Source organism: Cucurbita pepo, chromosome 2 (genome assembly GCF_057944985.1).
Source record: "Cucurbita pepo subsp. pepo isolate OVF chromosome 2, ASM5794498v1, whole genome shotgun sequence".
In the NCBI taxonomy this organism is placed as follows: domain Eukaryota; kingdom Viridiplantae; phylum Streptophyta; class Magnoliopsida; order Cucurbitales; family Cucurbitaceae; genus Cucurbita; species Cucurbita pepo.
In genome coordinates this window covers 3,283,319-3,299,820 of record NC_141799.1, presented here as the reverse complement: position 1 = coordinate 3,299,820, position 16,502 = coordinate 3,283,319, and the positions used below count along the sequence as shown (strand labels likewise).

The following is a 16,502-nucleotide window of genomic DNA, read 5'->3' as shown; positions in this document are numbered from 1 at the left end:
GTTATCTCTTTTACCTACTATAGAAACGAGTTAATTGGTTTTACTTTACTCCATCCCCCTTTAAACATGTCAATTATTTACAAAACTCAAATTAATTTAAAATAAGGATAAGAAGTAAAAAAAAAAAAAAAAGACACAGTAACTTTTTTATTACCATAAATATGGAATGAGAGGATTTTTAAGTTGTCATATTATATAAATATAAAATGTTATTATAATAAATACTGATTTACGAGACTTAAATTTTAATGAATTAATTATAAATTATTAATGAACTAGTCTATCTTATTATTAAATTATTTATGTTTACATAATTCATAATCACATCCCAATTATTTTCAACCATCTCTCCATTTCTAATAAAATAATAATAACTCTTACAATTTTATTTTTAAAATATTATTAAATTCTCTAAAATATTTTTTAAAAAAATCCTCAACTTATTTTTTAAAAAAACTAAAAAAAAAAACACGTTTATCGTGTGTAATAAATTTCAATTTTAAAATAGATAATTTATTTTCAAATGAGTTATTTTCTAATTTAAGATAAATAAAAAAAAATATTTCTAAAAATATAAATAAATGTAAGGATATTTTTTAATTTAAAAAATTAAGGGTTTTTTTTATTTAATAAAGTTTTTTTTTTTTTTTTTTTTTTTTTTTAGAAATAGAAATTTAGGAATATTTTTATTAATAAACTGATTTTTATAAGAAAAAGAAATTCAATTTCTTGTAAATCACGCAATTTAAAGTACGGAAGATTTTTACGAAAAGGACCTCTACAGAAAAATAAAATTCCAGAAAGGGTATTAACTGCCCTCCGAAGTCTCATTAATTACTCTTTTTACCATTAAATTTTTCACCCCTCTCGACCATTTTTCACCCAGCTGTTAATTAATTTGTTATTACTATTTATGCATTTAAATTAAAATAAAAATCCTGATTATTTACAAATTCACTTTTTAACCGTTCCATTTCTACCTAAGAATTTGATATATTTTAGTTCAACCATATTATTCTAAGTTAAAATTTGGTAGTAAATGATGAAATTTACAAAATTTTAAAATATTTAATTTAATCGGTAAATAATAACTATTTTAGTTAATAAATTTATGGTTGAAACTATTAATATTAACAATAATAAAATAGTTATTTTTTAAAAAAAAAATTGATATTAAAATAGATATTAAAAAAATAACAAAAAAAAAAAAGAATAAACTAAAATTATTAGGCTTACCCGTTCAACAAACTACGGTTACAGTGGTTCTAGCCGTCCGATCGAATCATGATTTCCAGTTCAACGGTGATTACACCACGATGCAGCTTACTTAAACTAGTATCATCGACATGGAATCATTATTAAGCCTGAATCTGAATCCGACGGCCGTGAACATCCCGCGGAGACCGGGAGCGTCGCACAATTCAATCTGACCGTGAAACTAATCAACGGCCCAGATTCCACGACATTCCTTCACCGGGCCCCACCCAGCGATTCTCAGTTTAAATATATAAAACCTGGTCCGTCGTCTCCGATTCGCACCATTTTCTTCTTCTCCTTTATAATCTCCAAATTACAAACAATCGAGAGAAATCGTAAGGAACTTGAATTTCTTCTTCAATTTTCTCCGTTGGATTTGTGTTTTTTGGTTAATTTGCGCAGTTTGATACTGCTGATCCTGCGCCGTTTCCCTGGAATGTTACCGGCAGAGCACAGAAGTGCTTTGATGATAAGTATTTCGAGGTACAGGAGTGGTTTTTGAAGGAGAAAAGGAGAATTGAAGATTCTTGAAGATTCGGTCGTAATCGGGCTTGTAATGGATGGCGTGAAAAGTAAGTTGAAGCTTACGAGAACTCAGTCGTCGTTACTCCGTTCGTCACCGACTTTCCGATCGTCTTTTCATAGTTTATCGTCCGTTAACGAGGGAGAAATATTTATGGTCGGTCATCAGGAGGATGACGATGAAGAGAAGCAGAGGCCTAAGAAGCCTCGTAGGTTGGGTTCATCGCCGAGAACAGGATCGAACCGATTTGCGAACTGTGTTGTTGCTGTTGCTTTGCTTCTTTGCTTCATCTTCTTCTCGTTGCTCTTCGTTTTTTTCTTTCTGAGGAAGGATGGGCTACTCCCGTCTGAAAACTTGTTGTTGGCTCTGATTTTTGTTGCTATTACGCTTGTGTTTATGAGCAAGAATAAGCGGTTAATTTCACAGATTCTTTCGTTTATCAAGCATTCATTGCACGAAAATGCGAACAGATTCTGTTTCTCTAGAACGGATTCGACTCCGATCCAATGGTACATTGGGGATTCGAACGATGCCGAAGACGACGCCGTAAAACAGAGGGAAATTATCAGAGAGGGCGTAGAGTACTATAGCAATGGCGATTTCTACGAGGGAGAGTTTTACAATGGGAGTTGTAATGGAAGTGGGGTTTACAACTATTTCCTAAGTGGGAGATACGAAGGAGATTGGGTCGATGGGAGGTACGATGGCTATGGTGTCGAGAGCTGGGCGAAGGGGAGTCGTTACAGGGGCCAGTATCGACAGGGTCTTAGACATGGATTTGGAGTATATAAGTTCTATACGGGGGATTCCTGTGCCGGTGAGTGGTGTAATGGGCAAAGCCATGGCGTTGGGCTTCAGACTTGCGCTGATGGTAGCTGCTATGTTGGCGAGTTCAAGCGCGGCGTTAAGCATGGTCTTGGATGTTACTATTTCAGGTAAATTTTGCAATTATTGAGGAATTTCAATTGTTTTGGTTTGTTTCCTCCTGTTTTTGAACTCCAAACAGTTTCTCTGAGGCTTTCTTGCTTGAATTTCATCGGATTTCTCTTTTTGGATTTTGATTGCTTACAGTTCATACAACAGTGAAATATTTGAGCCCAAAAATTTGGTTGTAAGATGTCAAACTTCAATTTGGTTGCGTTTTGGTAGGAATCTGGTTGATTTTATTGGCATAAATTATCTTTGTATAAACGTAATCTTGCTAGAATTGGTAACTTGGGCGATCTGGTTCCAGGCTGTTTCTCAATTTGTTGTAGATTTATTAGCATCTGGGTTCTGAAACAATTTGGTTATTTCTTATTACTTTAAACAAAGAAACGTCTCTGTTTGGAATTCCCTGATCTCTTTTCACTGTGCACAATACTTTCAAATCCACCAGGAGATTGAACATGTAATAAAAAATTGTGAACTCAATTTGACTTGAAGCTGCAATATAGAATTCTACACGATGGACCCATATCATAAATTATCTTGATCTTTACGCATCTAGCATTGAAATGTCATTTGTTTATTTGAGAAAGTAGCTGGCTGGTTTTCTGTTGGGGGTACATTAATTTAACTAGAATTCCAAAATTCATTTGCTTGTGCTGTAGAAATGGAGATAGATATGCTGGAGAATACTTTGGGGACAAAGTACATGGTTTCGGAATCTACCATTTTGCAAACGGCCATTGTTATGAAGGATCATGGCATGAAGGTCATAGGCAAGGCTACGGCAAGTATGCTTTTCGAAACGGCCAAGCCAAATGCGGCGAGTGGGATGCTAGCAACCTCAAGCATCCTCTCCCGCCGCTAAGTGATGCCGTTCTCCAAGCCGTTCAGGTACCTACACTAATCTTAATCCATCCACTGATCTGTAGTCAGAATTCTTATGAGAATTGTAACTATTTTACAGTGAATTGAGTTCACTCCGATCTCTGATTGTGTTTATACAAAATGCAGGCATCTAGAAAGGCAGCAGAGAATGCTATAAATCTTCCCCGGATGGATGAACAAGTGAGTAAAGCCGTGGTTGCTGCTAATAGAGCGGCTAATGCGGCCAGGGTGGCCGCCATCAAAGCCGTTCAGAATCGAATGGACGGTAAATTTTGCGGTTCAGATATGTAAGGTTTGCTAACTTTTATAGAACAGCCATAAAAACAAAAACCCTGGTGGCTAAAAACCCACCGGAGGTGTTTTTAAGTTCCTATCAGTATGACACTGCAACTTGTACACACAATGTATATTATATTAATGAAATACACCACTTTATCTACCTCTCTCTCTCGAGATTTCAACTCTCTTGCCCAAACCCAAAGCTCCCTAAAGAACCAAACCTACCACCAAACGTCTTAGATTTATGTTTATTCAGTAGAACGTGTCTAATAGGCGTTTATGTTTATTCGGTAGAACGTGTCTAATAGGCCTTTCAACTCAATCCCCACCTATATAGCTGCATTATCAAGCCATCTTTATGGAATGTTTTATTATTTTATTTAAACAGGTCTATAGTCTTGATTTCAAACCCAAAACTATGTAACCATTATTTTTTCGGGTAGGTAGACACAAAAAGGGGAGATTTGTAGCCAATATAGCTCTAATGACTTTGAGAACACTTCAAACACCCAACTCCGTCATTTCTTTCAATGACTATTTCTTTAGTACATGAGATATCAGTATCTCGTTAGTTCACCTACCTTCCCAACGTTATTGTATATAAGATTGAAAGTTAAAGATTCGAGACTTATTTTGAATTCTTTTCAGGGAGGTGGGGGACACAAGAGAAGAAAATGGGATATTTTTATGATGGCTAAGAGAAGGAAGGCATGTGGGATGATTGTGTCCCATTTGGATAATGGTAGGTCTTAATTTTTGCACATACTACCACATGCCTCCATCATGTGTATCATCCTCCAAAACTCCCTCTTCAAACCCCATCATCACTAACCTTTTCTTCCCTTTTCCCTTCAGATTCACTTCTAATTCAACTTTCCTTTTACTTTTCCTTCCTATTCTCCTTAGTTTATATGCTTCTTGAGGCCTCTTGACAGTTCAAAACCTCTTATTTTAAGCCTAGAAAACCCTTTTAAGTGATTTGATTAAGAGCCAAAACCTCTGAACTTGTTAAGAAATGTGATTCTTGGGAAATGGCCAAAAATCAAAACATGGGTTTTGCTGAGCTTAATCACTACCAACACTCTGTCTCTGACAGACAACAAAGCATAGATGGAGGAAGACAAGCAGTGTGTGTGCGTTTTTTTTTTTTCATTATTGTTACTTTTATGCTTGCATTGTCTTCTACTTATTTTTGTACTCTTCTTCTTCTTCACTTTCCCTATTGTTCTTATTATTCTATGATTTTTGGTTTCATATTTTTGTTGGGTTCTTCTTTTTTCATGATCCCATGTTTATTCCTTGGGATGTGAAGTTCAAATCAAATGACTTACCACCACGTCTTTCTATGGTAGTAGATTAAGAGTTTTAAGTTTATTCTGATACAGATCATCCTGTCATTTTGTAATTAAAAAAAAAGTGTTTATATCACTCATTTTTTTATTTAGGATGGAGTATCCAACCAATGATAATTAATGTTTTTTTTTACCTTTTCTACTAATTGTCTACTAATTCACTATTTAATTTAAGACCCAAAAGACCCCGCCAAGTCAAATACAGATAATTAGACTAGCTAAAACATAAGAATTTTAGAAACATTTAATAAAGAATTGAAAATAAAAAATGTTAACCTAATTGTTTCTTTTATTTTTATTATTATTATTTTTTAATTAGGATAGAAGATTGAATCATCTACCCTCATAATAATGAGTGTTTTTGTCTTATCAATTGAACTATACTTGAATTTATTAGTTCATTTAACGCGAGAGCCATAATCATTTGAGCTTCTTAAAAATATAGTTAAAAAACCAAATTTAAATGCAAACAAAAAAAACAAATTAAAATCCATGTTATTGAACCAAAAAAAGAAAAAACTTTATATATAAATTTTAGTGGATAATAATGCAAGCATTTAAATTGATGAATAAAGAGAAAAGGGTATATAATTGGGAAGTGGTGTAAGAAAGGTCCTTTTTATTTGGGAGTTTTTGGTTTTGGGGTTTATATGTCAAAACAAAATAGCAACGCAGTTGGGTTTGAAAGAGATTTGGTCCTCTATTTCAAAAGGAAATATGCCTAATTCACTCCCTTTTTTTCTTTTTATTTATTTATTTTCTTTTTATTTTTTTTGGCTAAACTGTTGGATTGGAACATTGTTTTCAATAATATGGACAAAATATAAAGTGTGTAGCATGTGCTTTCTTTTTCCTTATTCCCTATATACTTACCTACTAAATAAAGACATCCAAACCTACCATTAATTCAAATTATATTAGATGGAGTGTTCGTAGAACCCGAAAATTCGATCAACCCGAACTACCCAACCCAAAATATAAAGGTTGGGGATGTGTTAGATATTTTTTCGATTTGGGTTCAAACTAAAAATTCAAACGCTTCATGGGTTAAAAAATTTCTTTCGAATCAACTCAATCAATCCAAAAATATGGGTATAACACACACAACCCAACTCTACCATACTTTTAATATTATTACGAAGATTTAAGAATATTTGAAATTTTTAATTGATGTTAGTGGTGCGTTGTAACTCGGGCGGGAATGTTTGATGTTGAAATTTTGTAAAATTTTAGATATTAATGTAGGATGTATTAAAGATTGGATTGGGTTGAATTGTAAACTTCGAATGGTAGTTTTTGTTGGGCCGGATATAACAAGCTTGAGCCCAAAAATTGGCGAAAGGAAAGGTTCGGACCAAGTGGCCACATAAACAGAAAATAACTTAAAAAGGCCCACTAAACTAAAGCATGAAAAGCCCATAATTTGTTCTTCTTCTTCTTCTTCTTCTTCCCTCAATTCCAAAACTCTCAACACAAAAGTTATCTTTCCACTCATCCTTTTCTTCATCTCTACGAAACACTCTGAAACTAACACAAACCTCAGGATACAGAAATGGCAATGTCAATGTCAAACACCACAAAGAATTGCTTCTGCCAACCCAGAAAGCCATTCTTTTCTCCTCTCCCTCCCTTCCATCCATCCATCCATCCATTCCCCATATATATAAAATCTCTCCATCTTCTAATTCCCTTTCCCAAATAACTAAACTTAATTTTTCATGTCTTTTGCTTCATCTCGCCATACCAGATCCTCCTTCCATTTCTACTGGTGCCACCAATGCCACCGGATGGTCACCCTCGCCACTGCCGGAGACCCATCCGAGCTCATCTGCCCGCGCTGCTCCGGCCAGTTCCTTGAAGAGCTCCATCTCACCCGCCCCCAATTCGATAACTCTCCCGAGACTCGTTTACTTGAAGCCCTCTCCCTAATGCTCGACCCCCCGGTTCGGCTCTTTAGACTCCCTGACCTTGACCGCCGTCGTCCGACGTCGCACCAATTCGACAATTTTGACCAACGATCGTTTAGTGATCCAGAAGGCGACGAATGGTTCCACTGGCGAACCCGGCGACGCAATCGAAGCCTGGACGAGAGGGACAACTCCAGCCTGCAACCCCCAAATCAGAACCGGTCTCGAACTGTCATCATTCTCAGACCCACAGACCAATCTCGGCCGGTTCAGCCCATAATACCGCCGAGAACAGACCCAAGAGACTACTTCACTGGACCACGACTCGACGAGCTAATCGAAGAACTAACACAGAACGACCGGCCAGGGCCGCAGCCAGCGAGCGAGGCAATAATAGAGCGAATCCCAACGGTGAAGATAGCGGCGGAGCATTTGAAGAACGACTCGGCATGTCCAGTTTGTAAGGAGGAGTTCGAGATTGGGGAAGAAGCAAGGGAATTGATGTGCAAGCATGTATACCATTCGGAGTGCATAGTGCCATGGCTACGACTTCACAACTCATGTCCGGTTTGCAGGCAGGAGATGCCGCCATCACCGCCGGAGAATCAAGAGGCAGAAAGTTCTGAAGATGGAGAAGGAGAAGGGATTGGGAGAAGATGTACCAGGTGGTGGGGTCAGTTGGTGAATAGGCCATTTCGGAGTAGATATAGGCAGATCAGCCCTCCACAGGACCGCCACAATTCTTCTTCTAGATATTATAGTGGCTAATAGCATTGATATAAAATACAAGGGGTATTCAATTAAATAAAAGCTTGTATGAGCGAGCATACACTAAAGATGCACATACAATAATTAAGGGTCTCCCAACAATGGTGTATTCTTAACAGTCATTATCTGTCTAATGGGCAGCAAAATCATGTTCAAAACTAAGCAAATATCTCAGCATCATTTCCCTATTTCCCATTATTCTAAAACTTCGGGATAAGAAATAATTGATATACTTCATAGAAATAGGAAAAGAAAACGAAAGAAAGCTACTCCATATGACAAAATAGAAAAGTAAGGCACATAGTAAACTTGGTGATCAAGGCATCCCTTCTTCTAAAGAAATTATAGGTTCATATTCCTCTACTCTATATTTGGTAAGGTAGTATTAGAAATAAATAGCAAATAGAAATTTGATCAAATTTTCCAAACTGGAAATAAAAAACATAAAAAGTTATTTAAAAAAAAAAAAGAAATTACGGGAGTGACGAAGGAAACCTCGAGCTCATATGACTTTCTTTCCATGGAAGAGCCCAAAAAAACATATTTCTGGTGAAAGAAATAATATATTTTTTCAATCACAGATTCTGATTCGAGATATTGTATTTCACTCTACCTCTCTTCCTTAGCCCTTCTAATGTCAAGGGTAATGCTGCAAATAACTCGTATTTTACTTGAACTCTTTGATCTGCAGGGTTGAGATTGTCCTAAAAGATTCACAATCTCCAACATACCATTTCTCACACCTGATTGTGTTCGCTCAAAGCATGTTCCATGTTCAAAAGTAAAACATTATCCTGATCCCCGTGCCCATTACGTGGGCAGGATGTAATCTCTACCCTATTTATACCATCTTATGCAATAAAGATTCAAGAATAAGCATTGAAGAAAAACATGTAAATGCACGAATAGTGATAAACTAAACCTGCCTAAATGATACAAGGTACTTAGTTTATACCTTGTTGGTGGATTAAAGGTTGGCGCTAATTTCAGGAGCACAAACGTATTTGTTTGCCTCCTTTAAGAAGGACGTCAAGTGCTGATATGAAACCAAAATTCATAATTCACCCTGATCATTAAAATTTAATAAATTACCTGAACCATGCGACCCATCAGCAAGTCTGAGCTGGTGGTCATTATCTTAACAAAACAAAGGCCAAAGTGAGGAAACTTAATCACCAGCAAATGAAATCAGATACGTTAATGAAAATAATAATGAATTTCAGAGGTGCTAAAGATGGATTATCTTATAGCGAACCCAAATCTTAAATTGTTATGAAAAATTCTACCAACAGTTTTGCACCATATCTTTTAAAATTTCTTGGACATAACTAGAGCCATTACCCGGCCTTTTGTCAGAGTTCTCTTCTTCAGTTTCTATTGGAAACACAAGCAGACAAAAATATCAGCACGCATGCTTCACTTTATGGGAAGATCCAGCATGGAACCCTTCTGTGTATGCATTGTTCTTAAATATCATCTGCAATCGTAGATGAATCACAAACCATAAGAAATTTATAACCGCTTGATTCAAAATTGAAAGATCTGTAAGCAATGCAAATATTTTGAACTTTGAAACGGCAAGTGCGCATGGCTCTTAAAGTTGTTTTTCGTTGCTCCTGAAGAAGCAAATAAAAAAAATAACCAAGAAAAATACTCACAGAAAGATTGTTCAACTCCGAGCTAAGATGTTTCTTAATGCTGTTTGACACCACATCTCCCAACTGGTCTCCATGTTTTTTAACAGTCTCCTCTGTGAGCTGTCAAAATTGGTTCTGTCAGTTCAGAACAAGTTTGAACTAAGTGTATACTAATGCCAAGAACGGTGTTATAACCTCTGAAAGCACTATTGCCGATGTCTTATCAAGAATCTCTTCGACAAATTTCTCCACATTTGCATAGGATGGTCGTGCTTTTGGGACGGCTTTGTCCTTTCCAGCTTTCACAGCAGAAGATGCTTTCACTATTTTAAAGAGCGAGACTCGTTACTTTAGCAAAGAGAAGATCATTCAGGGCTGATATATTGTGATTGAGTTCCTAAATGAGGACGGGGGAAGAGAACAACCCGTCCAATCATCATGATTAATAAACTACCAGGCATTATGAAGTATTTTATTTTCCTTGAGTGCAAAACCAGAATGAATCAATGCATTTATCTTATAAGAATACATATGAACTGTCTTCAACATTAAGATAGCCGGCATAAGAAATTTTCTTAACACTAATAGCAGACAAAACTAGAAAACCCTATACAACCTAACATTTAGTTAGTCTAATCCGTAATTCCTGAAGCTGAAGCAATAACATCCACGTACAATTTTATCACCTATACTAATTTGTCTCCCCTATCTTTTTGTCCTACATAAGTATAAGCTCAATATACTACCTGCAGCTGCCTTAGACTTCTTGTCCGCAACACCTTGATTTTCATTAGAACCAGGACATGAAGATGTTTTCTCTGGAGTATCGGGCACAAAGGCAGAACCAGAAGGAACAAGTCCAGCAAGATCGGGGGGTTGATCCTTTCCTACAGAAGGATTAGCCTGCAGAGAAGGAATAAAAATCAACAAATAATAAACTTTTTGGATTATCACAATGGTTACCAGATATGGATTCACCTCCAAGTCAATGTATGAAGGGTCTCTCCCGATTGATTTAAGGAACTTGTCGAGATTGGTGGTATTAAGAGCTGGAGACATAAATATATAAAGTGAATTAGAGTCTGACTTATAATAGAGCTGGCAAAGTTCAACTGATTAATCCACACGTATGCAAGACCAAGATTCCTATATCATGACAGATATACATGGAAGAATTTTTCTATAATAAAAACAAGTTTTCACTTTCACAGTTATAGAGTAAGATATATGGAGGAATGCGTGGTTCACAGAGACAGCCACCAAATCCAATTAAATGAAACCAGCCATCAAAATGAAGAGTGAAACACAGAATAACATCTGGCAAGGGGAAAGTACATAATAACATTAAAAGTCAGGTTTGGACTGTTAGAAATCTGAAGTCTCAGCAACATAAGCATCGCAAGTTGAATAGAGGAAAAGAGTAAACAAGCGAAAGTGTGCCTCACATACATATTGATGTTTCATTTGACAAAGGGTGGAAGAAGCAGAATTCCTGGCTTTTAAATCCTTGGTCTAACAATAAAGCAACATCTCTGCACAAGGAAAGAGTTTACAATAACACAAAATAATAACTTTGAGCAAAATATAAAAAAAAATTGATGGTTCATTCAGCCATAGTTAATGAACACAAATAAAAGAAAAACGTATAATATGCTGCCTTATATTGTCAAACAATCCCACTTTCCAGGTCCAACTGTTAGGAAAGGTTAGCTCTTCCTTCCACCACCGGAGGATTGCACATTAGGTAAATGTTCCAAGTATTGTCCAAGTCTTAGTTACATAAATTTCTAAAAGATTTCCTAGCAACATACCAAACAGCAACAAAACATAGAAAGCTACTGAAAGCGAAAAATAAAACATGTCAAGAACAAAATTTGGGTAAACTGTTGATAGATGCGTGAAAATAAAATTCACTGCCAAGGAATATATTAATACATTACCGTGCGGTTTTATTGATGAGTGCAAATGGAGTAACACAACCCAACGACACCTGAGCAACAAATGAAAACAAAGATATAAGTAATCACATAACAGCCATCTGAATAAGAATCTAGAACTGTACAATTAAAATATCATCAACTCTGCATAACTAGCATAAATTGAATGGCATCAATTAATTGGTGCAAGAGAAAGTGACTTATGCAGAAGAAATCCTTAGAGTCATGCCAAAATGACACGATTAAATAAACTAATTAACTTCGCATATCATGTTTCAACAAGGATATTGCAATTCATCGACTCCTTTAGGGTTCCCTGCATCTATTTCTCTGATGCCGATGACTTTTTGCAAATAATTAAATAGTTGAACCAAAACTGTAACTTTTTAGGATAATTAGATATTGTTGATTACTTGTAAGTTAATATCCCTTATTTCATGCCCTGAGAATGAACTAAAACTTAGTCTTTATTTCTGATAAAGTGGCTGAAGAATAATACTAATTCGTAATTTATTCTCCAAAATATCAGAAGTCTCTACAGTATTTATTGCTAATAGACCATAAGTTGTACTATTACAGACCGTTTGTGCTTTTACCCCAATAGTTCTAAAAAAACAGAAGACAATTAAAGAATATTAAATACAGACACACACACATTTATGCAATCATTTCATTTCAGTAATACTGAATGTTATACTTATATGAGTTACATTGGTGTCTTTTATTTAAACTGAGGCATATACCTCATACGCTTCACACCTTTAACCTCCTCAACAATGTTAAAATGCTTAATCTTCATTTAAATCAGATATTCTTAATTGAATTTGACTGCAATTTCACACATGCAGTCTACCTTGAAATTTAAAAACAATCACGATAACTACTTAGTTAGAAAACACATTCACATTAATGTAAAAGGCAATAAAAAAAATTTGAGTGACCACTAAGCTGGTTTATTACACATGCTTCCATGACCATAAGATCATTGCTAATAAAACAAGGCAGGTGAAAACAAAGAATTATGGCATCAGCACTGTCCAATTTGATAATAAAAAATTTAAAAAAAAAAAAAGCCCATGAAAGATCCAACACAACGAAGTAAAAGAATTATTTAAGTGTGAAATCCCTGAAATGGCTATTTCTAACCTTAAGTTTCTCTCCCAACGCTTCCTCGGGAGCCATTCTCAGACCTCCTTTCCCCAAACCAAGTCTTGCAGATAGAACTGCATGACTAAAATTGACCGTGAATCACATCGCACTATAAATACATGATCATAGACATTGTATCTTCAAGAAACCCATCATAAACGGACATTAACGGACCAAGATTGACCCTTCATAAGAAAAAATTTTAAAACAAATCACAGCCATTAGTAAAATGTACAGACCTTTCAGGTCTACTTTGGTCTGTGCCAATGCTGAAACTACATAGTATCTATTCTTTTTGTCCTGCCAATGCGCGGAAAACATTGCAGATGTTAAACCATACGTTGTAATATAGAATGCAATACTCTAATAACTAGAATTATGGGGCAGGAACAGTTTGTTCAGAAGTCTACCTTCAAAAACAGATTCTTACTGATACCACCCCCCAAATTTCCAACATATTTTGCCTGATGAAGATTCGAAAAAACATGCTTCCGTTAACTTATATATAAAAGAATTAACAATAGAATGAAAAGGATGATTTCATTCGTTTGTTTCATACAGAATTACCTGAGCTTCAACTGTCATTACAGCTGGATGTTCGTACTTGGCGAAATCAATTTGAAGATCCTACAGAGCATTCTTAATTGCATTAGCGAGCGAAAATGAGACAAAAAGAAAAAAAAAAGAACAGCAAACACACATAATATAATCATCTGAATTCAATCGGTAACGACAGATAATTAAGCAAAGAAGCACACTCCATAATCTAGCGGCAGTACACAAACTATAAATTTCGATAGAAACAAAAGTAAACGTCTGCCACTCTGTTATCAGCGCTACTCCAAGCAAGTAAATTATGACGTCAATCTCAAAACAAGAAGAATCAGCAGAGTTCTACAAAAACTCAACCACAGGTCTCTAACATTCAATCACGAGAGAAGAAACCTATTCTCCGAAGTACAGCACGAATACTAAAACTTAATCAACCGAAATTGAAAAAAAATAGAACAAAAAGAGCGAGAAATCCAAAAACCTGCAACAGCGCAAGCAACTCTTCCCTGGTGTAAACCTCCTTAGCCATACCGAAGCAGAAAACTCGAATTCAGCGCAAAGAATTCCGCCGGAGAGAGAAGAACTTTAGGACGAAGGTCTTAACCAAGATGAAACGCCGGCTGAAGTGAAAAATCAAACTAGTACGAATCCATGACCCCATCGCTGATTTGGGCTTCACCTTGCACTGTTGGATCTACGGGTCCAAATCAATCAACAACCGAAACCCTAACCACCACATGGACCCCCGTTGGGTGGAATCAAAGCCTGATAGAGCTCGTAATGGAGACTATATTCTTAGCAAAAACGCGTCAAAGCCTGGCCCATTGGATTTGCGTCCCCTAAATCTTATTTAATTCTTTATTTTATTTTAAATATATTAAAACTTCTCAATTTAATCTTTTCATTAAAAAAATAATAATAATAATAATAATAATTTCACTTAATTAATTATATTTTTTTAATATTTAAGTAAACTTCTTAATTTTTTCTAATTTTTAAATTTTTTTATTAAATTATAAATTTATATTCCAATTTAGTCTAAACAAAAGCTAATAATTTTATTTATTGCAAACCTAAAGTCCACTTATTCCCTTTAAAAGCTGAATAAAAATAAATAAATAAATCAAACTTTTAAAATTTTAATATTCTTTTTATGCAATTTTTCAAATTTAAAGCCAGCAAAAATTTCAAACCGAGCGTGTAATATAACTTAAAATTTAAATAAGTCGACCCGAATTTACTGTAAAATTGGTCCTACGTTTTTTTTTTTTAATAGAACAAAATGGAATATAAGCCACAGCTTGCAACAAATATGCAGCGAAATTAATTAAAGAACGAGAGCGACATTTGCTTGTACTCGATTTTGTGTTTGATTTCCTTTGTCGATATAATATAATATAATATATTTTGTTTTATTTTATTTTTCTCCAATAAAACAAATTAATAAGTTGTCCAGCAATACTCATATACTTGGTTTTGATTGGATGAATAGTTGAAAATAAAATTTTCAATAAAATATTAATTAATTAGTTGATTATATGAATTTAAATTTCTAAAAACTCATAATAATTCTAATAATATAATATTTAACATAATTTCTAAAAACTCAAATTTTATACATATATTAACACATAAAGGACACGCGAGCTGCAGTTGGGGCATGGTATTGCAATTAGGTCAACCACCATAATGTCCCGACAATAGGTGTCGATGACTAAATTTTAAGTCATTCACACGACGGAGCGCACAAGAGTGCAACACGTGCCCCCGCTAGTGCAACGAACCTAAACGGGTGTTGCATATGGGGGAAGCGATACACTCAACCAGTAGGTTCAAGCCACAACTCGTGTTCAAAGACTCAGTAGTTTGTAGTATCCTATAACTCACACCAAGTATCGCATTTTGCTACGTTATTCGTCGATGCAAGAGCCAAGATGTCAATTGTCGCAAGTCATTATGAACAATACGACAATAATAATTTACCTATATATATATACACACACAAATTTTAAGGAATTTAATTAAAATTCTTCAATATTCAAGAAAAAAAAAATTCAGGAAATTAAAGTTTACCATTAATATATAATTATAATATAATCAACAATTAATACTTTAATTACTCATTACATAAAGTTTCATCACAAAACCAACACTCTGAGAGATTCATTGGGGAAAAAACTCTAAATCTCTCGAGGTCGTTGGTTCGAATCTGAATCAAACACACCAAAGAGATAAATAAATAAATATTTTTGGTCACTGTCAGTAATATCTTCACAAATTTAAGAAGATTTTAAATAAGAAAAAAAAATATAATGTAATTTTGATTTTTTTTTTTTTTTTTTTTTTCTTCAGCAGAAGCTCCACAATCTGATGTCGGTTTCTTCCTCGTAAAAATCGGGAATTTCGGCCGCCGGAATCGAACCGAAATCGAACCAAGCTTCGGTGAGCATTTGGTCAATGAATTTCGGCGACTGAAGGGTATCAAAGTAATTGCACCATGAATCCATCTCCGCCGTCGACGGATCGATTTGATCGTAGACACCATCGGACGACACAGTGACCGACGCTTCATCGTCCGGAAGATCGGAGGAGAGAGACGGGGACGAGACGGCGGGGGATGGTGGGGAAGTGACAACGGCGGAGGAGACATTTTCCCGGAAGCCATTAGCGGCAGCGGCAGCGACACGCTGGATGGACTTAGGAGACATAATGTCGGCATCGGAGGAATCAATATGGTGGTGTAAGCGGCGGAAGTGGCAGTGATCGGAAATCGGAATAGAGTTAGCAATTTCCGGGAAGTTAAGGCTAGCAGAAGCACCTTTGAGACATAAAAGCGCCGCGTCGTAAGCACGCGCCGCAGCTTCTGCCGTCGAATAAGACCCTAACCAAATCCTCGTCTTTTGATTCGGCGCTCGAATCTCCGATACCCACGACCCCCAACTCCTCATTCTAACACCCTTATACTTCTTTTTACTCGACGGCGCCGCCACAGGAAACGATTCCGCCGCCGTCTTCTCCGATTTCTTCACCATTTTTCACCAAGTGTGAGAGTGGTTTGATTACAAAAAACGTGATGGGCAAGTGAAGGAAAGGGCAAAAGAGGCTGAGATTTATAAGGAATGAAATTTGAGTATGGATCTCTAAATGGCTTATCTCTTAGTCAATCAAGTAGGGCTCACAACACATGCAAGAATGGGGGACAGGTGCGTGGAAATGACTATTTTACCCTTCAAAATCCTCAAATATTACATTATTTTATAAAATATTATGTCCGTTTTATATATAATGTTTTATTGGATACCGTAAGAGTTGAATTTTTCACTGTC

At 35.7% G+C, this 16,502-nt stretch overlaps 4 protein-coding genes and 1 pseudogene across 7 annotated transcripts; 2 read left to right on the top strand and 3 right to left on the bottom strand.

The window, feature by feature from the left end:
- Nucleotides 1-1,525: 1,525 nt before the first annotated feature.
- On the top strand, nucleotides 1,526-5,216 carry LOC111789308 (uncharacterized). Of its 2 annotated transcripts, XM_087120995.1 has the most exons (4): nucleotides 1,526-2,715; nucleotides 3,373-3,601; nucleotides 3,722-3,882; nucleotides 4,523-5,216. In XM_087120995.1, exons 1-4 carry the CDS (start codon nucleotides 1,814-1,816, stop codon nucleotides 4,563-4,565), a joined length of 1,335 nt encoding a protein of 444 aa, XP_086977121.1. In that variant the 5' UTR covers nucleotides 1,526-1,813; the 3' UTR covers nucleotides 4,566-5,216. The 2 variants fall into 2 exon arrangements, with proteins under 2 accessions (XP_086977121.1, XP_023525798.1); XM_023670030.2 differs by lacking the exon at nucleotides 4,523-5,216 and having other exon boundaries at nucleotides 1,527-2,715; nucleotides 3,722-4,034.
- Nucleotides 5,217-6,468: 1,252 nt separating this feature from the next.
- LOC111789306 (YbaK/aminoacyl-tRNA synthetase-associated domain-containing protein) lies at nucleotides 6,469-13,912 on the bottom strand. Of its 3 annotated transcripts, none has more exons than XR_015419948.1 (13): nucleotides 13,658-13,912; nucleotides 13,192-13,251; nucleotides 13,035-13,088; nucleotides 12,864-12,924; nucleotides 12,622-12,698; nucleotides 11,479-11,528; nucleotides 10,988-11,070; nucleotides 10,517-10,587; nucleotides 10,285-10,441; nucleotides 9,734-9,861; nucleotides 9,560-9,658; nucleotides 9,243-9,378; nucleotides 6,469-8,967 (listed from the first exon to the last, which is right to left on the bottom strand). XR_015419948.1 is itself a non-coding variant. In XM_023670027.2 (12 exons), exons 1-12 carry the CDS (start codon nucleotides 13,703-13,705, stop codon nucleotides 9,304-9,306), a joined length of 963 nt encoding a protein of 320 aa, XP_023525795.2. In that variant the 5' UTR covers nucleotides 13,706-13,911; the 3' UTR covers nucleotides 9,074-9,303. The 3 variants fall into 3 exon arrangements, 1 of the variants encoding a protein (XP_023525795.2); XR_002814310.2 differs by lacking the exon at nucleotides 6,469-8,967 and adding an exon at nucleotides 8,969-9,038; XM_023670027.2 differs by lacking the exon at nucleotides 6,469-8,967 and having other exon boundaries at nucleotides 9,074-9,378; nucleotides 13,658-13,911.
- LOC111789307 (E3 ubiquitin-protein ligase RZF1-like) lies at nucleotides 6,945-7,969 on the top strand. The gene has a single exon (XM_023670028.2). It carries the CDS (start codon nucleotides 6,945-6,947, stop codon nucleotides 7,899-7,901), a length of 957 nt encoding a protein of 318 aa, XP_023525796.2. The 3' UTR covers nucleotides 7,902-7,969.
- A 1,077-nt stretch (nucleotides 13,913-14,989) lies between the features above and the next one.
- Nucleotides 14,990-15,129, bottom strand: LOC147793385 (5.8S ribosomal RNA; annotated as a pseudogene).
- Nucleotides 15,130-15,494: 365 nt separating this feature from the next.
- LOC111789149 (ethylene-responsive transcription factor ERF014-like) lies at nucleotides 15,495-16,274 on the bottom strand. Its single transcript, XM_023669808.2, has one exon. The coding sequence runs from the start codon at nucleotides 16,206-16,208 to the stop codon at nucleotides 15,525-15,527; it is 684 nt and encodes a 227-aa protein (XP_023525576.2). The 5' UTR covers nucleotides 16,209-16,274; the 3' UTR covers nucleotides 15,495-15,524.
- Between the last annotated feature and the right edge of the window lie 228 nt (nucleotides 16,275-16,502).